The 25,928-nt window shown below is 44.7% G+C and overlaps 2 protein-coding genes across 5 annotated transcripts in view; both read right to left on the bottom strand.

Moving 5' to 3' along the window:
- LOC132765784 (zinc finger protein 271-like) overlaps window positions 1-25,928 on the bottom strand; it is a 104,504-nt gene that overhangs the window by 68,477 nt on the left and 10,099 nt on the right. The window contains exon 7 of one of the 4 annotated variants that reach the window (XM_067465153.1): window positions 22,654-25,261. The exons of 2 other annotated variants lie outside the window; for them this stretch is intronic. In XM_067465153.1, the coding sequence (XP_067321254.1) occupies window positions 23,250-25,261 (2,012 nt within the window). In that variant the 3' untranslated portion in view covers window positions 22,654-23,249. Of the gene's footprint in view, window positions 1-22,653; window positions 25,262-25,928 lie in introns of those variants that run through there. One more of the 4 variants, XM_067465154.1, reaches the window with a different exon arrangement.
- Window positions 312-19,091, bottom strand: LOC137096333 (zinc finger and SCAN domain-containing protein 2-like). Its single transcript, XM_067465490.1, has 8 exons — window positions 18,955-19,091; window positions 16,041-16,300; window positions 15,284-15,800; window positions 14,186-14,285; window positions 10,620-10,699; window positions 10,384-10,504; window positions 3,898-5,176; window positions 312-3,662 (listed from the first exon to the last, which is right to left on the bottom strand). The coding sequence occupies exons 3-8, from the start codon at window positions 15,695-15,697 to the stop codon at window positions 3,494-3,496; spliced, it is 2,163 nt and encodes a 720-aa protein (XP_067321591.1). The 5' UTR covers window positions 15,698-15,800; window positions 16,041-16,300; window positions 18,955-19,091; the 3' UTR covers window positions 312-3,493.

Here is a 25,928-nt window from a genome sequence, read left to right as displayed (position 1 = left end):
CCGTGATCTCCATCCAACATGATCTCCCGCTGGCTTGGTGTTCAAACTGTCCTTGAGAAGCTGGCCTAGATGGAAGGATCTTGGCCTTGAGTGGCCACCCTGGCTTCCTTGGGCAGGAGTTCCAGGTGATAGTATGATAGCTGGTACCCAGGCCTCATGGCGTTACGCTGTCACCGGAACACTGCTTTGGGAATGCCGATTGCAGAACGCACAGGCGGAAGGATACCAGTGGACTAATATAGCACAGGTCGGACACTGAAACCAACACAGAATCCACAGAAGTATACCAGTACAGAAATTTAAGACTGGGATAAGAGTGAACTAATTTTATTTCTTTATTGAGAAGTGATAAGCAGCGGTTTTGGAGACACATAACACTGAAGTGGGGAGACAGATAACAATGAACGAATGTTAGTTGTTTTTTTTTTACAGAGAAGTGATAAACCACAGTTTCATAAATGGTTTGGGAAGGCTTTAAACGGCATAGAAATCACCAATCTGACTCAAAACATTATTAAAACCTTCCATATTGTCCCCAAACATCTGACTGTATAAACTGGATTAGATTCATTTTACAACACACCTCGTATTTCTCCCCTTCACTCTATCCTTCCTTCTAAGCCAGCGTTTCTCAACCTGGGGGTCGGGACCCCTGAGGGTGTCGCCAGGGGGTATCAGGGGGTCACCAAAGACCATCAGAAAGCACAGTATTTTCTATTGATCATGCAGGTTTTGTGTGGGAAGTTTGCCCCAATTCTATCATTGGTGGGGTTCAGAATTGTCTTTGATTATAGGTGAACTATAAATCCCAGCAACTACAACCCCCAAATGTCAAGGTCTATTTCCCCCCAAACTCCCAAAAGTGTTCATGATTGGGCATATTAAGTATTCATGCCAAGTTTGACATCAAGATTTATCATTGCTTGAGTTTACTGTGTTCTTTGGATGTAAGTGAACTACAACTCCAAAACTCAAGGCAAAACCCACCTAACCCTTCCAGTATTTTCTGCTGGTCATGGGAGTTCTGTGTGCCAAGTTTGGTTCAATTCCATCACTGGTGGAGTTCACAATGCTCTCTGATTGTAAGTTAACTATAAATTCCAGCAACTACAGCTCCCAAGTGACAAACTCCCCCCAACCCTACCAATATTCAAATTTCGGTGTATTTGGGTATTTGTGCCAAATTTGGTCCAGTGAATGAAAATACATCCTGAATAACAGCTATTTACATTACAATTCATAACAGGAGCAAAATTACAGTTACGAAGAAGCAATGAAAATAATTTTACGGTTGGGGGTCTCCACAACATGAGGAACTATTTTAAGGGGTCGCGGCATTAGCAAGGTCGAGAACCACTGTTCTAAGCCAACTACACACTACCTTCTAAACCAGTGCTTCTCAACCTTGGGTCCCCAGGTGGTTTGGCCTACAATTCCCAGAAATCCCAGCCAGTTTACCAGCTGTTAGGATTTCTGGAAATTGTAGGCCAAAAACATCTGGGGACCCCAGGTTGAGAAGCACTGTATCTAAACCAAAGCACCTTCGTGTCTCACTCCACCCCCTGTGCAACCATGTGATTGGATACGTGTTCCATTATTCACAACCGTCATTGGGGAAACAGCATAACGCCATAAGGCGTGGGTACCAGCTATCATACTATCACCCACCCAACCCCTCCTCCTTCCCTCCCACAGCCAATGAGGCCCTCCTGGCCCACAACCAGTCCCTCTCTCACTGACTCCCTCCCCAAGAATCATGAATTGGAGGGGGGAACCCAGGCTGGAGCTGAACCCAGTCAAGTCAGCAGGGCTCCTGGTCGAGCGGAAGGAAGGAAGGTGGATCAGGGAACAGGGATCCAGCCCACCACGGGAGACATTGTGCTCCTCTGACAGGCCTGCATTTGGGGGAAGAAGCCCTGCATCCAGCCTTGAACCTAGAGGCCCACCTCTCTGGAGTGTTTGGTCCCTTATGTGACAGGCCTATACACGGCAGAGATCATGCTGAGTTTAGGAGTGAGGTGCCATCCATATGCAGATGACACCAGGCCGTACTCCTCCTTTCCAACTAAACCAGGCCTGGGCAAAATTCATCCCTCCAGCAGGCTGCTAGGAATTGTGGGAGTTGAAGTCCAAAACACCTGGAGGGCCCAAGTTTGCTCATGGCTGAACTAAACCAATCTCTCTCACCAGCAATGGGCCAGAGATGAGCAAACAAATTGAAACTTAACCCAGACTAGACAGAGGTGCTACTGGTCAGTAAGAAGGCAGATCAGGGAATAAGAATTCAACCTGTGCTGGATGGAGTTGTGTTACCACTGAAGAGACAGGTCTGCATTTGGGGGCGGGGCACTCCCTGGGCCTGGCATCCCCCATTGCTTGAGATACTGGATCTGGCTGTGTGCATACCTAAGTGCAGTGGTTCTCAATGTGTGGGCCCCAGATGTTTCGACCTCCAACTCCCAAAGCCAGAGGGTGCTGTGTTTTATGTAGATAACCCTTCATGGACCAACTTAGGTTAACCAGACCAGAAGAGATAAAGAACTCCCATGGCCAACAGAAAATACTGGAAGAGTTTGCTGGGCACTGACCTTGAGTTTTGGAGTTGTAGTTCACCTACATCCAGAGAGCACTGTGGATTCAAACAATGATGGATCTGAACCAAACATGGCACGGATACTCAATATACCCAAATTTGAACATTGGTGGAGTTTTGGGAAAATAGACCTTGACATTTGGGAGTTGTAGTTGCTGGGATTTATAGTTTGCCTTCAATCAAAGATCATTCTGAACCCTACCAGTGACAGAATTGGGCCAAACGTCCCACACAGAACCCCCACGGCCAACAGAAAATACTGTGTATTAGGTGACCACTCTGACACCCCTTCACGACTCCCCCAGGGGTCCCGACCTCCAGGTTGAGAAACACTTTAAACCTTAGCAAATATTTAATTTTATTAAATTTATTCAATTAATATCCAAACATACAGAATTCCAAACATGCCTTTTCTTCAGGATAAACTAATTCTCACCTACATATTTTAATGCCATGTATATTTTGAGACTGAATACAATCACAGTTGTAATAAATCTTCTAATTATATGTTATAGATACGACAAGAAATATTCACAGTAACCATTACACATGGATTGATAGAAAACAATTTATCTGTTATGCTTTATTAGATATTTCATAAAAGAAAACCCCCTCCCACATACATACAATTGCATGATACACAGGGATGTTAGTCATTAATCGAAGCCATTCCCACACTTCTCATCAAACTTCTCAATGAAATGTATTTTAACCCTGAATATACATGACAGGAAATATTTGCAGTAATCAGTATGCATGAATGGGCAACCCCCCCTCCCCCCAAAAAACTGGAAATATCCTTCCTTTAGCTCTCAAATTATTTCATCAAAGAAAATTGATGAGGTTATTATTTCCTCCCAAAGCCACAGCTTTTTAACTCAGTGTTTTTATGACAAAGAATCATTTTACCTCCGATATAAAACAAGAGAACTTGCCTTTACCCAATTTATTCTGTATATCAACCGCAGCTCTTTTCACACTCTGGTTTTTATCCGCTGTGAGTTGCCTGATGTTGAACAAGGTATGATTTCCGACTGAAGCTCTTTTCACATTCTGGGCATTTAAATGGCTTTTCTCCTGTGTGAGCTGCTTGGTGACTGATAAGGTTGCTCTTTTGACTGAAGGTCATTCCACACTGCAAACATTTAAACTGCTTATCTCCTGTGTGTGTTGTCTGATGACGAATAAGGACATGCTTTTGACTGAAGTTCTTTCCACACTCTGAACATTTAAATGGCTTCTCTCCTGTGTGAGTTGCCAGGTGACTTATAAGGTTTCCCTTCTGATGGAAGCTCTTTTCACACAGAAAGCATTTAAATGGCTTTATTCCTGTGTGAGTTGCCTGATGAATAATAAGGTTTTTCTTTTGACTGAAGCTCTTTTCACACTGCAAGCATTTAAATGGCCTTTCTCCTGTGTGAATTGCTTGGTGACCAATAAGGTTGCTCTTGTGACTGAAGCTTTTTTCACACTGCAAGCATTTAAATGACTTTACTCCTGTGTGAGTTGCCTGATGGTAAACAAGGCCACTCTTGTGACTGAAGCTCTTTTCACACTGCAAGCATTTAAATGGCTTTACTCCTGTGTGAGTTGCCTGATGAGTATTAAGGTGGCTCTTTTGACTGAAGCTCTTTTCACATTGCAAGCATTTAAATGGCTTCTCTCCTGTGTGAGTTGCCTGATGACTAATAAGGTTTCCCTTTAGACTGAAGCTCTTTCCACACTGCAAGCATTTAAATGGTTTCTCGCCCATATGAGTTGTCTGATGATTAATGAGGCTTGTCTTATGACTGAAGCTCTTTTCACACTGCAAGCATTTAAATGGCTTTACTCCTGTGTGAGTTGCCTGATGACTAATAAGGTTGCTCTTTTGACTGAAGCTCTTTTCACACTGCAAGCATTTAAATGTTCTCTCTCCTGTGTGAGTTGCCTGATGATGAATAAGGCTGCTCTTGTGACTGAAGCTCTTTTCACATTCCAAGCATTTAAATGGCTTTTCTCCTGCATGAGTTGCCTGATGACTAATAAGGTTTTTCTTTTGACTAAAGCTCTTTTCGCACTGCAAGCATTTAAATGGCTTTTCCCCTGTGTGAGTTGTCTGATGGTAAACAAGGCCTCCCTTTTGACTGAAGCTCTTTTCACACTGCAAGCATTTAAATGGCTTCTCTTCTGCGTGAGTTGCCTGATGACGAATAAGATTGCTCTTTTGACTGAAGCTCTTTTCACATTGCAAGCATTTAAATGGCTTGTCTCCTGTGTGAGTTGCCTGGTGACAAATAAGGTTGCATTTGTGACTGAAGCTCTTTTCACACTGTAAGCATTTAAATGGCTTCTCTCCTGTGTGAGTTGCCTGATGGCTAATAAGGTTTTTCTTTTGACTGAAGCTCTTTTCACATTGCAAGCATTTAAATGGCTTCTCTCCTGTGTGAGTTGTCTGGTGACTAATAAGGCTGCCCTTTTGATTGAAGCTCTTTCCACACTCCAAGCATTTAAATTGTTTATCCCTTGTGTGAGTTTCTTGAGAAAAGGTGAGCACTTCCTTCCAATTGAAATATATTCCACATTCCAAATATGGTGTCTCCTCTATTTACATGGTTTGAGAAGGAAAATGTGACAATGTATTGAAAAGAAAAGCTTATATTAGATTGAAGTTTAAGTTTAAAAGTATACACATTACAAAATCCATTTAGTAGAGACAGCCCTTTCCCACAGCCCTTTCCAACACTGGCCGTTAAGAGAAAAATATCTTTTGTGTTTGTTCTAAATATAATACCAGGATATAAGTCTCAAAGTAAATTATAGCTCAACCAGGGCTGGGGAAATTAGAGCTATTTCTTTAGCCCAAGTTTCTCTGGAATCCCCTGTACTTCTGGCACAAGAAAGGTAAAAATCCTTGATCTGCCTGATGGCACAAAGGTAGGTGAACTTAACTTCATGGCATCAGGCAGCAGAACAAACATCAAAATTCAGATTAGAAACCAGAATAAAGTTGTCATTTTAAAAAGGACCGAAGGAAGATGCACAGAAGGTCGTAAATGATTTCCAAGCTCTTGGAACAAAACCAAAAACAGTGTAATGCCAGAATGGATGTCCAAAGATCTTCTAACTGCGCTAAGACTCAAAAGAGACATGCACAAGAAGTGGAAAAAGGGAGAAATCATCAAAGAAGAATTCAAACAAATAGCCAACTCCTGTAGGGAAAAGGTTCACAAGTCTAAAGCACAAAACAAGATCAGGCTTGCCAGGGACATTAAAAACAACAAAAAGGGCTTCTTATGTCAGTAGAAAAAGGAAGAACAAGGAGGTGATAGGGCCTCCTTGAGGAGATGATGTGGCGATGCTGACGGGATAGGAAAAAGGCAGAACTATTTAATGCCTTTTTTCCTTCCATCTTCTCACAAAAGGAAAGTCATCTTCAACCTCAACAAGATAGAGGCGGGATTAGAGGACATCCAACCACAAATTGGGAAACAAGTAGTCCAGGAATACCTGGCCACTCTAAATGAGTTCAAGTCCCTGGGGCCAGATCAACTATACCCAAGAGTATTAAAGGAACTAGCGGAAATCATCTCGGAACCATTGGCAATCATCTTTGAGAGTTTTTTGGAGAACGAGATTGGAAGAGGGCCAATGTGGTCCCAATCTTCAAGAAGGGAAAAAAAGAACAACCCAAAAATTACCGTCTGATCAGCTTGGTAGATGCGGGGAATCCCATGGATGTAGCATATTTGGATTTCAGGAAGGTCCCCCATAACCTTCTGGCAAATAAACTAGTCAAATGTGGGCTAGGCAAAACTACCGTTAGGTGGATCTATAATTGGTTAAGCGAACGAACCCAGAGGGCGATTCTCCCCAATGCTTCCTCTTCATCCTGGAAAGAAGTGACGAGTGGAGTGCCATCCGCAGGGTTCCGTCCTGGGTCCGGTCCTGTTCAACATCTTGATTAACGACTTAGATGAAGGGCTAGAAGGCAGGATCATCAAGTTTGCAGATGACATTAAATTGGGAGGGATAGCCCAGACTCCAGAGGACAGGAGCAGGATTCAAAACAATCTTAACAGATTAGAGAAATGGGCCAAAACTAACAAAAAAATTGAGTTCAACAGGGACAAATACAAGATACTTCACTTAGGCAGAAAAAAACAAAATACAAAGATACAGAATAGGGGATGCCCGGCTTGAGAGCAGTACGTGTGAGAAAGATCTTGGGAGTTCTCATGAACAACAAGTTCAACATGAGCCAAAAATGTGATGCGGCGGCAAAAAAAGCCAATGGGATTTTGGCCTGCATCAATAGGAGCATAGTGTCTAGATCCAGGGAAGTCATGCTACCCCTCTATTCTGCCTTGGTTAGACCACATCTGGAATATTGTGTCCAATTCTGGTCACCACAATTGAAGGGAGGTATTGACAAGCTGGAACTTGCCCAGAGGAGGGCGACTAAAATGATCTGAAGGGTCTGGAGAACAAGCCCTATGAGGAGTGGCTTAAAAAGCTGGGCATATTTAGCCTGAAGAAGAGAAGGCTGAGAGGAGACATGATAGCCATGTACAAATATGTGAGAGGAAGTCATAGGGAGGAGAGAGTGAACTGGTTTTCTGCTGCCCTGGAGACTAGGATGCAGAACAATGGCTTCAAACTACAAGAAAGGAGATTCCATCTGAACATTAGGAAGAACTTCCTGACTGTGAGAGCCGTGGAACTCTCTGCCCCGGAGTGTGGTGGAGGCTCCTTCTTTGGAAGCTTTTAAGCAGAGGCTGGATGGCCATTTGTCAGGGGTGAACATAAGGAAGAACTTCATGACTGTGAGAGCTGTTCAGCAGTGGAACTCTCTACCCCGGAGTGTGATAGAGGCTTCTTGTTTGGAGGCTTTTAAACAGAGGCTGGATGGCCATCTGTCAGGGGTGCTTTGAATGCAATTTTCCTGCTTCTTGGCAGAATGGGGTTGGACTGGGGAGCGCATGGGGTCTCTTCCAACTCTATGATTCTATGATTCTATGAGAATTTGAGTTTGACATTCTTTCTTTTTTTCTTTTTTATTGATTAAATGTTATTTCTCCCATTAAACGCACCCTCTACAGTTGATTCTTTATTTCAGAATTAGTACAGGCATGAGGCAAAAGCTTTCATGGCCAGAATCACTGGGTCATTGTAGGTTTTTCAGACTATATGAAAAACCTGCCGCAGATGCAGGCGAAATGTCAGGAGAGAATGCTTCTAGAACATGGCCATACAACCCGAAAATACTACAACAACCCAGTATTTTATATTGTTAGCTTCACAAGTTTGGACTAGTACATATTGTATTACTGTTTGTGTAAAGAGAAATCGGTATAGAAATAAATTGAAGTGCAAATGTATGAGCTGCAAAGGCTCCAAAATAGCTTGATAGAACTGAATAAAATTTGATACGTAAACACTTTATGGACCACTCCTCCTGGGGCTTTGGTTCAAAAGACAAAAATAGAGGTAAATATAGATCGAGAAAGGGAGTGGATGCACGTTGATTCACTTCTCTTCAATGCCTGCTCTCTCCTGAAGGCTGGACAGAGCACGAACAGGAGGGAACCTGACTTAATGAATTCTCCTAGAGAGTTGAAGGGGTCAAATGGAGGCCATTGGACTTTGGACATAAACAATGGAAAAGGCAATAATGTTCTGCAAAGTGGAAGGCGGCAGGAGAAGAGAAAGGCCAAATTAACGTAGTTTGTCTTATTTTTAAAAAATGATATGGTAAAAACTTTAAATAATTCTAAAAGTCAGTAGATTGGTGAATTGTTCTGAAATTTGGCAGGCCTGCAGTTGTAAATGGGGTCTAAAACTGAGATAAGTTTCATGCAGATAGGCCTTAAAACAGTGGTTCTCAACCTTCCTAATGCCACGACCCCTTAATACAGTTCCTCATGTTGTGGTGACCCCCAACCATAACCCTAACATTATGAATGGCCATGTAAATAATGATCTGCAGGATGTATTTTCATTCACTGGAGCAAATTTGGCAAAAATACCCAGTATGCCCAAATTTGAATACTGGTGGGGTTGGCGGGGGGATTGATTTTGTCATTTGGGAGTTGTAGTTGCTGGGATTTATAGTTAATATGTAAACAAAGAGCATTCTGAACCCCACCAACAATGGTATTGAACCAAAGTTGGCACAGAGAACTCCCATGATTAACAGAAAATCCTGGAAGGGTTTGGTGGGCATTGACCTTGAGTTTGGGAGTTGTAGTTCGCCTACATCCAGAGAGCACTATGGGCTCAAACAATGATGGATCTGGACCAAACTTGGTACGGATACTCAGTATGCCCAAATGTGAACACTGATGGGGTTTGGGGAAAATAGACTTTGACATTTGGGAGTTGTAGATACTGGGATTTATAGTTCATCTACAATCAAGGAGCATTCAGAACCCCACCAATGATAGAAACGTCCCACACAGAACCCCCATGACCAACAGAAAATACTGTGTTTTCTGATGGTCTTTGGCGACCCCTTTGACACCCCTTCACGACCCCCTCAGGGGTTCCGACCCCCAGGTTGAGAAACACTGCCTTAAAATGACTGAGGATTGAGGCTATAAAACTTCCCATTTTAGCCAACGACAGTCCTCCCAATTTAGTAACTTCCCAATAAACAGAATGAGGGGTTAACCCAAAATGGACCCCGAAATGGCAAGTGCCAATTGTCTTCTTGGGCTGGCCCCTATCTGGCTATGTAACGAGCTCATTTTCTATGGCTTCAGAGGAAGACATCCAAAACACTGGATAATTTTTAGAACTTGTAAACTGATTTGGTTAACTACAGGCACTTTCAGGCCACTTTCAGGCCTAGGCTCTCTGCTTCCCTGGAGACTAGGACGCGGAACAATGGCTTCAAACTACAAGAGAGGAGATTCCATCTGAACACGAGGAAGAACTTCCTGACTGTGAGAGCCGTTCAGCAGTGGAACTCTCTGCCCCGCAGTGTGGTGGAGGCTCCTTCTTCTAAACAGAGGCTGGATGGCCATCTGTCAGGGGTGATTTGAATGCAATATTCCTGCTTCTTGGCAGAATGGGGTTGGACTGGATGGCCCATGAGGTCTCTTCCAACTCTTTGATTCTATGATTCTATATGCTAATGAAGGTGGTCAGTTGAAACATTCACACCTAGCTCCAGCAGACAAGAGTCCTTTGTCCCACCCTGGTCATTCCACAGATATATAAACACTTTTTCCTAGTTCCAACAGACCTCACTACCTCTGAGGATGCTTGCCATAGATGCAGGCGAAACGTCAGGAGAGAATGCCTCTAGACCATGGCCATATAGCCCGAAAAAACCTACAACAACACAGTTATGGTAAAAAATTTAAATAGTTCTAAAAAGTCAGTAAATCGGTGAATTGTTCTGAAACGTGGCAGGCCAGCACTTGTAAATGGGGTCTAAAACTGAGTTAGGTTTCATGCAGATAGGTCTTAAAATGACTGAGGATTGAGCCAATAAAGCTTCCCATTTTAGCCAATGGCAGTCCTCCCAATTTAGTAACTTCCCGATAAACAGAATGAGGGGTTAACCAAAAATGGACCCCGAAACGGCATCACAAGCATGGTTGTGGGATAGAAAATATCAATTGACTAGAATTCATCTCATGTGGCAACTTCACCCAAGTGCCAATTGCCTTCTTCGGCAGGCCCCTATCTGGATATGGAATGAGCTCATTTTCTATGGCTTCAGAGGAAGAGATCTGAAACACTGGATAATTTTTAGAACTTGTAAACTGATTTGGTTCATTACAAGCAGAATGGAGCTTTACCTAGAGAGGACACAATCCCTAAATTCTCCTCCATGATTTGCTGGTGCAAGGCTTTCTGGCTTGGATCCAAGAGCGCCCACTCCTCCTCTGAGAAATCCACAGACACATCTTCAAAAGTTGCCTGAAGAGGGGAAATGTTATGAAATGTAGAAGAAAGAGTTTCATTTAAAGTCAGGGCAATATCCAAGGACAAGGGGATTCAGCTTCCCCTCCCCTCTCGGGATCCTGCTGCCTACCTGATCGGGTCCCACAAAATCTCTTCTTAGGAAAGAATCGGGAAACCTTGTGCTACTGTCACTTGGCCGTGTTTCACTGTCTGTGAAAGAGAAGAAAGACATCAGGGAAGGTGAGACCAGTCCCTTTTCAGGCTGGCCCCACAGTTCCTTGCCATGGGAGCCTGCCACTCTCTCCTTGCCCCATGGCCCTGTAAAATCCCTCCTTGGATTTCAGTCCCAGGTCTTTAAACTGGACTATTTCGTTTTACAGGGATGATGCGACCTAATCCCAGAAATGTAGAGGGTTGACTGCATTCATTTCTGTATTTGTGCCAATGTAGCCAAGAGGACATTCACCAACATAGAGAGAAGCAAAGGAATTTCCACGACCAAAGCTCCGTATAGATTTAGGGAAGTCATGCTCCCCATGCTCTATTCTGCTTTGGTTAGACCACACCTGGAATATTGTGTCCAATTCTGGGCACCACAATTCAAGAGAGATATTGACAAGCTGGAATGTGTCCAGAGGAGGGGGATTCAAATGACCAAGGGTCTGGAGAACAAGCCCTATGAGGAGCGGCTTAAGGAGCTGGGCATGTTTAGCCTGAAGAAGAGAAGGCTGAGAGGAGATATGATAGCCATGTATAAATATGTGAGAGGAAGCCACAGGGAGGAGGGAGCAAGCTTGTTTACTGCTTCCTTGGAGACTAGGACGCGGAACAATGGCTTCAAACTACAAGAGAGGAGATTCCATCTGAACACAAGGAAGAACTTCCTGACTGTGAGAGCCGTTCAGCAGTGGAACTCTCTGCCCCGGAGTGTGGTGGAGGCTCCTTCTTTGGAAGCTTTTAAACAGAGGCTGGATGGCCATCTATCAGGGGTGATTTGAATGCAATATTCCTGCTTCTTGGCAGAATGGGGTTGGACTGGATCGCCCATGAGGTCTCTTCCAACTCTTTGATTCTATGATTCTATGATTGTCCAGAATGCTGTAGCCAGGTTACTCACAAAACGCCCATGAAATGCCATATAACACCAGTGCTGCGGCATCTACACTGGCTCCCAATTGAGTATCGTGGTTTGTATAAGATGCTGGTCCTGACCTTTAAAACTTTATATGGCCACGGTCCACTGTATCTTAGAGACCGTCTCTCCTTCTACCATCATCGGAGGTCGCCACGACCATCCCAACGTGATTTGCTCTATATACCGGGTCCTAGGGAAGTACACTTGGAAAGCACCAGACAAAGATGGGCCTTCTCTATTTTGGAATTCCTTGCCTCCCTATTTGAGAGCCATGCGTGACTCAGGGCATTTTATCCTAGCACTTAAGACCTGGCTTTTTACTAGAGCATTTGACCCATGTTAATGTTAATATTTGTATGCATGTGTTTTATCCTGTATAATTTTTGCAATGTAAATCGCCTGGAGCATCTCGGATGGAGGGCGATTAATAAGTAATTAAAGATGATGATGATGATGATGAATCAAGTAATTTTGAAAGTGGCACAAATACTGTATATACTCTAGTGTCAGGCTAGTTTTTCAGGCCTTTTTTAGGTTGAAAAAGCCCTCCTCGGCTTATACTTGGGTGAGGGTCCTGGCAGGAAGGCGTGGGGCTGAAAGAAGGGATCCTTTCAGCCTCAGGCCTTCTTGCCAGGACCCTCACCTCCCCGCACCGCAACCCAGCTCTCCTTCCTCTCCTCCTCACTCAGCACCAGTCTTTCCCACTTTTCCTTGTTCATATACACACAGCATTTTCCCCAAAATGTATGGTTAAAATAAACTATGGTGATTATTAGAAGGATACGTAAGCAGGGTAAAATAATGGTTTAAGGACAGTCTTATCTTAAATTACAGGTTTATGAAACTAAATCCAGACAAGACAGAGGTACTCCTGGTCAGTCGTAAGACCGAACAAGGTACGGGGTTACAGCCTGTGCTGGATGGGGTCACACTCCCACTAAAGGCGCAGGTTCGCAGTCTGGGAGTTCTCCTAGACTCATCGCTGAGCCTGGAACTCCAGGTCTCGGCGGTGGTCAGGGGAGCTTTTGCACAACTAAAACTTGTGCGCCAGCTGCGCCCGTACCTTGGGAAGTCTGACTTGGCCACGGTAGTCCACGCTTTGGTTACATCCCGTTTAGACTACTGCAACGCTCTCTACGTGGGGTTGCCTCTGAAGACTGCCCGGAAGATGCAGCAAGTACAACGTGCGGCAGCCAGATTACTAACAGGTGCTGGGTACAGGGAGCACACCACTCCGCTGTTACACCAGCTCCACTGGCTGCCAATTAGCTTCCGAGCACAGTTCAAAGTGCTAGTGTTAACCTATAAAGCCCTAAACGACTCTGTCCCGGTTTACCTCTCCGAACGTATTCTCCCCTACGAACCATCAAGATTACTAAGATCGTCTGGAGAGGCCCTGCTCTCGGTCCCACCGGCCTCACAAGCGCGGCTGGTGGGGACGAGGGACAGGGCCTTCTCGGTAGTGGCCCCATGACTGGAACTCTCTCCCGCCAGAGGTCAGAATCGCCCCAACAATCCTGACATTCAGGAAACAGGTGAAGTCGTGGTTATGGAGACAGGCTTTCGAAGAATGAGACAACGATCTGGATGGAAGACGGTGTATATTCGATATTTGAGTTTAGTATGACGACTGACCACTGTAGTTTTAAATATATGTGCTTTTTTAATGTTTTATTGTAATGTGTACTTTGATATTTTACCGATTGTATGTGTTTTTATGGTTGGAAACCGGGCTGAGTCCCTCTTATGAGGTGAGAAGCTCGGTATATAAAACTTTGAAATAATAAATAAATAAATTATGTAAATATTCAAAAACATTGAACTTACTGATGCCTCAATTACTGTAATTTTATTGGTATCATCATCATCATCATCATTTAATTACTTATTAATCGCCCTCCATCCAAGAATGCTCTAGGCGATTTACAGCTAAATTGTAAAAGATAAAATACATACATACAAAAATTAAAAATTAACAGGGATTGAATGCTCTAGTAAAAAGCCAGGTCTTAAGTGCTAGAGTAAAAGATCCTAAGTCACGCATGGCTCTCATATAGGGCAGCATGGAATTCCACAAGGCAGGGGCAGAAATAGAAAAAGCCCTGCACCTGGTCCTTTCCAAGTGCACTTCTCTAGGACCCGGTATATGGAGTAAGTTGCATTGGGCTGGTCGTTGTAACCTCCGATGATGGGAGAAGGAGAGGCGGTCCCTAAGGTATGATGGACCCTGGCCATAAAGAATCTTATACAGGCCACGGTACTCACTTGGAACCCAATGTTGCAGCATGGTGTTATATGGCATTTCATGGGCATTCCTGTGAGTAACCTTGCTGCCGCATTCTGAACGATACAAAGCTGTCGGTATCTATTTGAAATTTTGAAATTTACCAGTAGCTTCTGCATTTCCCACCCTCAGCTTATACTCGGGCCCATAAGTTTTCCCAGTTTTTTGTGGCAAAATTAGGTGCCTCAGCTTATACTTGAGTATATACGGCAAGTATTGCACAGAAATGTCTCAAAAGGAGGCGAGCAAGTAAGAAGGATCACTGCCCATCCCTTACCAACTGCGACATATTCTCCATTTCCAGTCAGGACAACGCAGATGATGTCTGAAGGAGACTCCTCCACCTGACTGGTCTCATCCGCAAAAGAGTCCTGCACCTGAACAAGCAGCACAGATCACAAAGAAAAAAACAGATTAGAAAAGGAGGGGGGGGGGTCTCTTTTTGCAGTCTGTTCCAGACCGCTGGGATTGTGGTTGGGACCCAAGACTGGCTTTCTTCATTCTGTAGAAGAATCTGTCTTTTCTTGATTTTGGGGTGGGAATTCTGCCTTCGTTTGGGCCTTGCACTCTGATTCAGGACTTGATCTGAAGTGGAAGGGCTACTGCTGAGATGATGGAAGTACTTTACGTAATCCTGGGGTTGTAATTTAGGGCTAAACTAAAGGGCCTCTCGGGCTGAGTAATTATAATAAGATAATAAAACTTTGTTTAGACTGCACCACCATCTCCCCAAGGGACTCAGAGTGGCTTACATGAGGCCAAGCCCAACAGTACATCAATAAACAAAAGCAATAAACAAAAACAACAAATACAATACAATTAATACAAATAACATATAAACAATAAACAGTAACACACAAGGATTTTAAAATCTATGGCCAGGCCAAATGTAATAGTTTAAAAAATCAATAAATAAATGCTGGGCATGAACAAGGTAGGATATAACTGGTATAGGGTTTTCAAAGAGAGATAAGGGAACACAGTCAATCCTAAATCAGTGGTAAAGTGCATTCTGAGGGCTTATAACCTAAGTCTGACAATGGATCTGGACCACATTTGGCACACAGAACCTCCATGCCCAAAGAAAAATACTGGAGAGGTTTGGGGAAATTTCACCTCGATTTACAGGAATTCACCTACATCCAGAAAGCACTGGGGAATGGAGATGATTGCCCCCTCCTCTCTGTGAAAAGCCCTTGGGGAGTGCAAAGGGGGCAATCATGGCATTCCAAGACTCTATTCCAGGGTGAACACACCTGGGTCCTCCTTTTCTAACCCTTCTCTGCTTGGAGTTCAGAAGAGTTTTACATTATCCTTCAAAACAATTATTCTTGGCTCATTGAAACTACAAGATGAATCCCTCTCTCTCTCTCACCTGGGGCTTCTCCCACTTCCTCTCTTCTTCCTGACTCAGGAGGAATCCTTCAGCCAGGGCCACGGCCTGGGAGCTGGTCTCTGCCCCACATTCCCTCACCCAGCGCTCCATCTCCGCAGGAAGGACAGCCAGGAACTGCTCCAGGATCACCAGGTCCAGCATCTCCGCCTTGGAGTGTCGCTCGGGCTTCAGCCACAGGCAGCAGAGAGAGTGGAGGTGGCTGCACACCTTCCTGGGCCCCAAGGCCTCCTCATAGCGGAAATGCCGGAAGCGCTGGCACTGAAGGTCCGAGTGGAGCAGCTTGCTCTCCCGGTCTTTCGTCCAAGGGTCCTCCCAGGGTGTGCTACTGTTCTCTGCCTCAACAGCAAAAGAAAATACTTCTAATGGGGAGACAGCTGGCTCTTGCCCTTCCATCTTTCTTCTATGCGTCTTAAATGCTTCCAAACTGAAAGAAGATATTCCCTCCTCTCCCGCCGGATGATATTTGAAGAGAAACAACTGGCAGAACTGACAGGGCCTACAAAACAAATGAGACAACTAATGTCATGTTAATATTGTCAAGGTGGAATAATGTTTATATATTACTCCCAACTGGAGCCCCTTGTGGCACAGTGGGTTAAAGCACTGAGCTGCAAGGTTGTTGACCAAAAGGTTGCAGGTTTGAATCTGGGGAGCAGCATGAGCTTCCGCTGTCAGCCCCAGCTTCTGCCAACCTAGCAGTTCGAAAACATGAAGATATGAGTAGATCAATAGGTACCTCTCCTGAGGGAAGGTAACGGGGCTTCATGCAGTCATGCCGGCCACATGACCTTGGGAGATGTCTACGGACAATGCCGGCTCTTAGGCTTAGAAATGGAGATGAGCACCACACCCCAGAGTTGGATATGACTGGACTTCATGTCAGAGGAAACCCAACTGGGCAGCAGCTGGCTCTTGCCCTTCCATCTTTTTTCTGCTCTTCTAGACTGCCCCCACTCTTCTCTCAAATGACATTCAAAGTGGGAGGACTGGTGGGGCCTGCAAACAAAGCAAGATGAATGAGCTCATGTGAACAGTCTCAAGGTGGGATAACGTTTTATCACGAATATTGAATCAGTGACTGGCTTCTTGCTCAGGAGAGAAAAGATTTTTTGGGGGGGGGGGATCCTCTCCGGTAAATGTATGATAGCTCGGACCCTTCGCTACGCTACTTGCACAACGCGGCTCTGAATTAATGATGGAAGACGTGCGTGAGACAACGGAGCGAGTGAGAGATGCAGCTGCGACAGGATAGCAGCGAAGTAATTTAAATCAGGTGGGAGAGGATAAGGGTGAAGTAATGTAAGACTTATTTAATGTTAAGTTGTTAACTGGAGCAAGTTACAGGGAGCGGTCAACCCCCCATTTAAACTGCCAATAAGTTTCCGGTCCCAATTCAAGGTGCGGGTTATTACCTATAAAGCTCTAAATGGTTCAGAACCTGCCTATCTGCACGACCGTATCCTCCCCTATGAGCCCACACGGTCCTTAAGATCTTCGAGGATGCTCTTCTCTCGCTCCCGCCCCCGTCTCAGGCACGGCTTCTGGGGACAAGAGAAAGGGCATTCTTGGTGGTGGCCCCCCATCTCTGGAACTCCCTCCCCAGGGAGATTAGGCTGGCACCCTCCCTACCAACATTCTGCAAGGATTAAAGATGTGGATATTTTGTCGTGCATTCGACTGACGACTCCTATGACAAAGGACCTGTATCGTGACCTGAATCATAATTTAATCTGAATTCCTATATTACATTACTATTCATATTTGTAAGTTAAGCTGAATTGATCCTGATCCTGTTTAAATGCTCTGTTACCATGATATTTCCTATGCTATTATACGTTTCTATCCACCTTATTGAACCACTTACCCTTTAACCAGTTCGGATATTGGCCTCCTCCCCCCCCCCCTCCAAAATTAGTCAGTTGTCGCTTGATACTTGTTTATTATTGTTATGCTGTTTTGTGCTATTTTAATTTGTAATTTGTTATTGTTCTGTTTTTAATTGTGTGTTGCCGTCCCCATGTAAGCAGCCCCAAGTCCCTTTGGGGAGATGAGTAGAAAAATTAAGCTTTTCTTCTCCTTCTTCTTAAATGATAAACAATGGCTTACGAAGACGGTAAACGGGATAGAAATGTTTCCTCTCCCCCTTTCTGGCGACAATGTTGCCACGACTCTGATGCAGCTGCATCTCTCACTAGCTGTGCTGTCTCGCACACGTGTTCTCCTCATTAATTCAGACCCGCGTTGCGCAACCAGCCTAGGGTCCCAGCTATCATACTTTTGCCTGCTCTCCTTCCCAGAGAACAAAACCATCGCCCCGGATCTTCTCCATGGCCTAGTCATTTGCTCTCCCATTATTATTATTTACAGTATTTATATTCCACCCTTCTCACCCCTCAGGGGACTCAGGGCGGATTACAATGTACATATACATGACAACAATTCAATGCCAAAGACACACAACATATATAGACAGACACTCAGAGGCTATTTAACATTCCAGCTTTTCTTGAGGGTATTCTGGCCACCGGGGAGCTGTCACTTCACCGTCCATTTGTGACACTGATGAAGTACTTCTTCATTCTTTGCATGCTTGCTGGAGATTTTTTATGGCATCATAAATTAGTTAAATTAACCTCCCTGCATAAGAGATTTCCTACTTGACAGATGCAACTGTCTTTTGAGAGGTAAAGGTCGACAGCAAGCTACACAAATTGGTCGGAAGCTCACTCCGGCCCGGGCTGACTTTGAATCATGACTTTTAGGTCAGTAGCGATCTTAATGCCGCTGACTCCCAGCCAGTCCCAGAGGGGCCTCTTTCTCATCCTTTGTGAATCCCTTCAAATCATTTATTGGGGGCTGGTAGTGGGGACCCTGCCCTTGCAGCCTTTCTCTGCCCTCCTTCAGGCCCCACTGATCCCATTCCCAGGCAGAGGCACAGGCAGACCAGGCTGAGAAGGCAGCACCTTCTTCTGAAGGAAGAGGAGGAGAAGGGGGAGGATGAAGAAGCAAGGAGGGAGTGCAGGGAGCCCTTGGCCGGGCTCAGGGGGGCCTCTAGGGCCCCTTCCTCCAAGAAGCAAAAGGCCCCGAGCCTCCCTCTTGTCTGCCTCCCTTACTCTGCTGCCTGAGGCCCTTTCCAGGCAGGGCCTCTCCCCCCCCCCCCCGATCCCACCCCAGGCCTTGTGCTTTGAAGTGGAGTCTGTGAGCCGCCCTCCTGCCTGCCTCCCGGCCTCTGCTGCCTGACAGAAACACCAGGGAGCAGCAGGAAAGGAAAAGGAAGAGGCTGCCATGAAGGAAGCAAAAGAAGGAAAGGCCATTGATTAAAATTAGAACAGCACAACAACAGAGAGGAAACAAACAAGGACATCTAATCACCTCTCAACAAAAGATTGCTCCAGGCACTGCCAGGCAGTCCAATGCTAATCAAGGTGATCACTTGAAACATTCACACCTAGCTCCAGCAGACAAGAGTCCTTTGTCCCACCCTGGTGTTTCCACAGATATATAAACTCATTTTCCTAGTTCCAACAGACCTCACTACCTCTGAGGATGCTTGCCATAGATGCAGGCGAAACGTCAGGAGAGAATGCCTCTAGAACATGGCCATATAGCCTGGGAAAACCTACAACAACCCAGGAAAGGCCATTGTTTACCCAGGAAATAGATGGGAAGGATGACAGCCTTAAAGAATGGGCGGATCTCCCAGAAGAGAGGAGAGAAGATGCCCAAGAGAGAGCAGGCCCGCCTCCAGCTCCGCCCTAGGAGGACTGGCTCATTCCGGAAGCGGAACTCCTCTCCCCCCTTGGAGGACCCTCTGCTGCACAAGCCTCTTCCGGTGCCTCTCTAGGAAGGGACGGGCTCACCACTGGCCAGAAGGGGCGGGGCTTCGTCTGTGTGGGTGGGTCTTCCTTCCTTCCTTTCTAGGAAGCCTCGCCTCCTCTCCTCAGGAAGCCTCTCTGGAAGGAAGGTGGGTCAGGGAACAGGGATCTAGCCCTCTGACAGGCCTACATTTTGGGGGAAGAAGCCTTACATCCAGCCTTGGACTTAAGAGGCCCACCTCTCTGGAGTGTTTGGTCCCCTATGTGACAGGCCTATACATGGCAGAGATCATGCTGAGTTTAGCAGTGTGATGCCATCCATATGCAGATGATACCAGTCTGTACGCTTCCTTTCCAACTAAAGCAGGCCTGGGCAGAATTCATCCCTCCAGCCACCCAAATATCTGAGTCACTCTGGACCGTGCTCTGACCTACAAGAAGCACTGCCTGAACATCAAGCAAAAAGTGGGCGCTAGAAACAACATCATACGAAAGCTGACTGGCACAACCTGGGGATCACAACCAGACACAGCGAAGACATCTGCCCTTGCGCTATGCTACTCTGCTGCTGAGTATGCATGCCCAGTGTGGAACACATCTCACCACGCTAAAACAATGAGACATGCCGCATTATCATAGGGTGCTTGCTCCATCCATGTTCAACATCTACACAAATGACCAGCCACTGCCAGAAGGGACAGAGAGTTTCATCTATGCTGATGATCGTGCCATTACTGCTCAAGCAGGGAGCTTTGAGATGGTTGAACAGAAGCTCTCCGAAGCACTAGGTGCTCTTACTGCCTACTACAGGGGAAACCAGCTGATCCCTAATCCAGCTAAAACACAGACATGCGCCTTTCACCTTAAGAACAGACAAGCACCCTGAGCTCTGAGGATTACCTGGGAAGGAATCCCACTGGAGCATTGCAGCGCACCCAAATACCTGGCAGTCACTCTGGACCATGCTCTGACCTACAAGAAGCACTGCCTGAATATCAAGCAAAAAGTGGGCGCTAGAAACAACATCATACAAAAGCTGACTGGCACAACCTGGGGATCACAATCCGACACAGTGAAGACATCTGCCCTAGTGCTTTGCTACTCTGCTGCTGAGTACGCATGCCCAGTGTGGAACACATCTCACCACACTAAAACAGTAGATGTGGCTCTTAATGAGACATGCCACATTATCACGGGGTGTCTGTACCCCACACGACTGGAGAAATGACACTGCTTAGCAGGTATTGCACCACCTGACATCCGCCGGGAAGTAGCAGCCAATAGTGAAAGGACCAAGGCAGAGACATCTCCAGCTCATCCCCTGTTTGGGTATCAGCCAGCACGTCAACGGCTTAAATCAAGAAATAGTTTTCTAAGATCTACAGAGACACTCGCTGGAACACCCCAGCAAGCGAGAGTACAAAAGTGGCAGGCTCAAACCCAGCACCTCAACCAATGGCTGATACCAGATGAGAGACTCCCCCCTGGGCACACAGAAGACTGAGCAACTTGGAAGGCGCTGAACAGACTGCGCTCTGGCACCACAAGATACAGAGCCAACCTTACGAAATGGGGCCACAAAGTGGAATCCTCGGCATGCGAGTGTGGAGAAGAGCAAACCCCTGACCACCTGCTGCAATGCAACCTGAGCCCTGCCACATGCACAACGGAGGACCTTCTTGTGGCAACACCAGAGGCACTCCAAGTGGCCAGAGACTGGTCAAAGGGCATTTAACCAACTACCAAATTTGCAAAATCTGTGTGTTTTTTTTTCTTTTTAATCTCTGTGTTTGTTTTGCTCTGTTAGATTTGTAATACAATGGTATGGTTGCTGATGACACGATAAATAAATATCCCTTCAGCAGGCTGTTAGGAATTGTGGGAGTTGAAGTCCAAAACACCTGGAGGGCCCAAGTTTGCTCATGGCTGAACTAAACCAATCTCTCTCACCAGTAATGGACCAGAGATGAGCAAACAAATTGAAACTTAACCCAGACTAGACAGAGGTGCTACTGGTCAGTGAGAAGGCAGACCACACCTGGAATATTGTGTCCAATTCTGAGCACCACAATTGAAGAGAGATATTGACAAGCTGGAATGTGTCCAGAGGAGGGTGACTAAAATTATCAAGGGTCTGGAAAACAAGCCCTATGAGGAGCGGCTTACGGAGCTGGGCATGTTTAGCCTGAAGAAGAGAAGACTGAGAGGACTGAGACATGATAGCCATGTATAAATATGTGAGAGTAAGCCACAGGGAGGAGGAGGGAGCAAGCTTGTTTTCTGCTTCCCTGGAGACTAGGACGCAATGGAACAATGGCTTCAAACGACAAGAAAGGAGATTCCATCTGGACATGAGGAAGAACTTCCTGACTGTGAGAGCCGTTCAGCAGTGGAACTCTCTGCCCCAGAGTGTGGTGGAGGCTCCTTCTTTGGAAGCTTTTAAACAGAGGCTGGATGGCCATCTGTCAGGGTTGCTTTGAATGCAGTTTTCCTGCTTCTTGGCAAAATGGGGTTGGACTCGATGGCCCATGAGGTCTCTTCCAACTATGATTGTATCATGCTGAGTTTAGGAGTGCGGTGCCATCTATATGCAGATGACACCAGTCTCTACTCTTCCTTTCCAACTAAACCAGGCCTGGGCAAACTTCAGCCCTCCAGTAGGCTGTTAGGAATTGTGGGCCCAAGTTTGCCCATGCCTAAACTAAACCAATGTCTCTCATCAGTAATGGGTTTGAGAAGACCAAACAAACTGAAACTTAACCAGACTAGACAGAGGTGCTACTGGTCAGTGAGAATGCAGATCAGGGAATAAGAATTCAACCTGTGCTGGATGGAGTTGTGTTACCACTGATGATACAGGTCTGTATTGGGGGGGGGGGGGACTCCCTGGGCTTGGCATGGAGTCTGGAGGCCCACGTTTTGTGTGTGGCCAAAGCCTTGTGCACCAACAGCACCCATTGCTTGAGATACTGGATCTGGCTGTGTGCATACCTGAGTGCATACCTATGCATACCTGAGTGCATACCTAAGCTACAATCAAAGAGCATTTTGAACTCCACCAATGATGAAATTGAACCAAACAGAACTCCCATGACCAACAGAAAATACTGGAAGACATTGGTGGGCACTGACCTTGAGGTTTGGAGTTGTAGTTCACCGCTCTGAGTCGCCTAAGGGCGGAGAAGAGTGGTATACAAATAAATAAATACATCCAGAGAGTTCTGTGGATTCAAACGATGGATCTGGATCAAACTTGGCACGGATACTCAATATACCGAAATGTGAACATTGCTGGAGTTTCAGGAAAATAGACCTTGACATTTGGGAGTTTTAGTTGCTGGGATGTATAGTTTGCCTACAATCAAAGAGCATTCTGAACCCTACCAATGATAGAATTGGGCCAAACTTCCCACACAGAACTCCCATGACCAACAGAAAATACTTGTGTATTTGGCGACCCTTCTAACACCCTTTCACAACTCCCCCAGGGGTCCCGACCCCCAGGTTGAGAAACACTTTAGACTTTAGCAAATATTTACTTTTATTAATTTTATTCAATTAATATCCAAACATACAAAAGAAACTCAGAATTCTAAAGATGCCTTTTCTTCAGGCAACTAATTCTCACCTATATATTTTAACGCCATGTATATTTTGAGATTGAACACACACAGCTGTAATAAATATTCTAATTATATGTTATAGACACGACAAGAAATATTCACAGTAACCATTTCACATGGATTGATAGAAAACAATTTATGTTATGCTTTATTAGATATTTCATAAAAGAAAACCCCCTACCACATACATAGAATTACATGATACATAGGGATGTTAATCATTAATCGAACCCATTCCCACACTTCTCATCAAACTTCTCAATGAAATGTATTTTTAACCCTGAATATACATGACAATAAATATTTGCAGTAAACAGTATGCATGAATGGGCAAAAAACAAAAACCCCACCTTGAAATATCCTTCCTTTAGCTTTCAAAATATTTCATCAAAGAAAATTATCAGGTTATTATTTCCGTCCAAAGCCATAGCTGTTTAACTCAGTGTTTCTATGACAAAGAATAATTCCACCTCCGACATAAAGCAAGAGAACTTGTCTTTACCCAATTTATTCCGTGTGGGTTGACAATGAAAAAAGGCTCATATTTGAACCACAGCTCTTTCCACACTCTGGTTTTTCTCTGCTGTGAGTTGCCTGATGATGAACAAAGTATGATTTCTGACTGAAGCTCTTTCCACACTCTGGGCATTTAAATGGCTTTTCTCCTGTGTGAGTTGCTTGGTGACTGATAAGGTTGCTCTTTTGACTGAAGCTCATTCCACACTGAAAACATTTAAATGGCTTTTCTCCTGTGTGTGTTGTCTGATGACGAATAAGGACATGCTTTTGACTGAAGCTCTTTCCACACTCCAAGCATTTGAATGGCTTCTCTCCTGTGTGAGCTGCCAGGTGACTAATAAGGTTTCCCTTCTGAATGAAGCTCTTTTCACACTGAAAGCATTTAAATGGTTTTATTCCGCTGTGAGTTGCCTGATGACTAATAAGGTTTCTCTTTTGGCTGAAGCTCTTTTCACACTGAAAGCATTTAAATGGTTTTACTCCTGTGTGAGTTACCTGATGACTAATAAGGTTGCTCTTGTGACTGAAGCTTTTTTCACACTGCAAGCATTTAAATGGCTTCTCTCCTGTGTGAGTTGCCTGATGGTAATCAAGGCTGCTCTTGTGACTGAAGCTCTTTCCACACTCTGGGCATTTAAATGGCTTCTCTCCTGTGTGAGTTGCCTGATGACTAATAAAGTTTCCCTTCTGACTAAAGCTCTTTTCACACTGCAAGCATTTAAATGGCTTCTCTCCTGTGTGAGTTGCCTGATGACTAATAAGGTTTTTCTTTTGACTGAAGCTCTTTTCACATTGCAAGCATTTAAATGGCTTTTCTCCTGTGTGAGTTGCCTGGTGACCAATAAGGTTGCATTTGTGACTGAAGCTCTTTTCACACTGCAAGCATTTAAACGGCTTCTCTCCTGTGTGAGTAGTCTGATGACTAATAAGGTTTTTCTTTTGACTGAAGCTCTTTTCACACTGCAAGCATTTAAATGGCTTTACTCCTGTGTGAGTTGCCTGATGACTAATAAAGTTTCCCTTCTGACTGAAGCTCTTTTCACACTGCAAGCATTTAAATGGCTTCTCTCCTGTGTGAGTTGTCTGATGATTAATGAGGCTTTTCTTATGAGTGAAGCTCTTTTCACACTGCAAGCATTTAAAGAGCTTCTCTCCTGTGTGAGTTGTCTGATGACTAATAAGGTTGCTCTTTTGACTGAAGCTCTTTTCACACTGCAAGCATTTAAATGGTCTCTCTCCCGTGTGAGTTGCCTGATGAAGAATAAGGCTGCTCTTGTGACTGAAGCTTTTTTCACACTGCAAGCATTTAAATGGCTTCTCTCCTGCGTGAATTGCCTGATGACTAATAAGGTTTTTCTTTTGACTGAAGCTCTTTTCACACTGCAAGCATTTAAATGGCTTTTCTCCTGAGTGAGTTGCCTGATGACTAATAAGGATGTGCTTGTGACTGAAGCTTTTTTCACACTGCAGGCATTTAAATGGCTTCTCTTCTGCATGAGTTGCCTGATGACGAGTAAGGTTGCTCTTTTGACTGAAGCTCTTTTCACATTGCAAGCATTTAAATGGCTTTTCTCCTGTGTGAGTTGCCTGATGACAAATAAGGTTGCATTTGTGACTGAAGCTCTTTTCACACTGTAAGCATTTAAATGGCTTCTCTCCTGCATGTGTTGCCTGATGACTAATAAGGTTTTTCTTTTGACTGAAGCTCTTTTCACATTGCAAGCATTTAAATGGCTTTACTCCTGTGTGAGTTGCCTGATGACTAATAAAGTTTCCCTTCTGACTGAAGCTCTTTTCACACTGCAAGCATTTAAATGGCTTCTCTCCTGTGTGAGTTCTCTGATGATTAATAAGGCTGCCCTTTCGATTGAAACTCTTTCCACACTCGAAGCATTTAAATGGTTTATCCCTTGTATGAGTTTCTTGAGAAAAGGCGAGCATTTCCTTCCAATTGAAATATATTCCACATTCCAAATATGGTGTCTCCTCTATTTTCATGGCTTGAGAAGGAAAGTGTGACAATGTATTGAAAAAAAAAGCTTATATTAGATTGAAGTTTAACAGTATACACATTACAAAATCCATTTAGTAGAGACAGCCCTTTCCCACAGCTTTTGTGTTTGTTCTAAATATAATACCAGGATATAAGTCTCAAAGTAAATTATAGCTCAACCAGGGATGGGGAAATTAGAGATATTTCCCAGGTTCCTCTGTCATCCCCTGTACTTCTGTGGAACTCTCTGTGTGGTGTGGTGGAGGCTCCTTGTTTGGAGGCTTTTAAACAGATGCTGGATGGCCATCTGTCGGGGGTGCTTTGAATGCAATATTCCTGCTTCTTGGCAAGGGGTTGGACTGGGGAGCGCATGGGGTCTCTTTCAATTCTATGATTCTATGAGAATTGGAGTTTGACATTCTTTCTGTTTTGTCACTCCTTATATTATTGATTAAATGTTATTTCTCCCATTTTAACCCCTTAGTCTTTTTTTAAAAAGCGTCCTCTACTGTTGATTCTTTATTTCAGAATTAGTACAGGCATGAGGCTAAACGTATTTTATATCGTCAAAAGCTTTCATGGCCGGAATCACTGGGTCATTGTAGGTTTTTAGGGCTGTATGGACATGTTCTAGAAGCATTCTCTCCTGACGTTTCGCCTGCATCTGTGGCAGG

Source organism: Anolis sagrei, chromosome 2, assembly GCF_037176765.1.
Source record: "Anolis sagrei isolate rAnoSag1 chromosome 2, rAnoSag1.mat, whole genome shotgun sequence".
NCBI classification, from domain to species: Eukaryota; Metazoa; Chordata; class Lepidosauria; order Squamata; family Dactyloidae; genus Anolis; species Anolis sagrei.
Note: the sequence above shows the minus strand (reverse complement) of the source record. Positions and strands in the feature narration are given on the sequence as shown.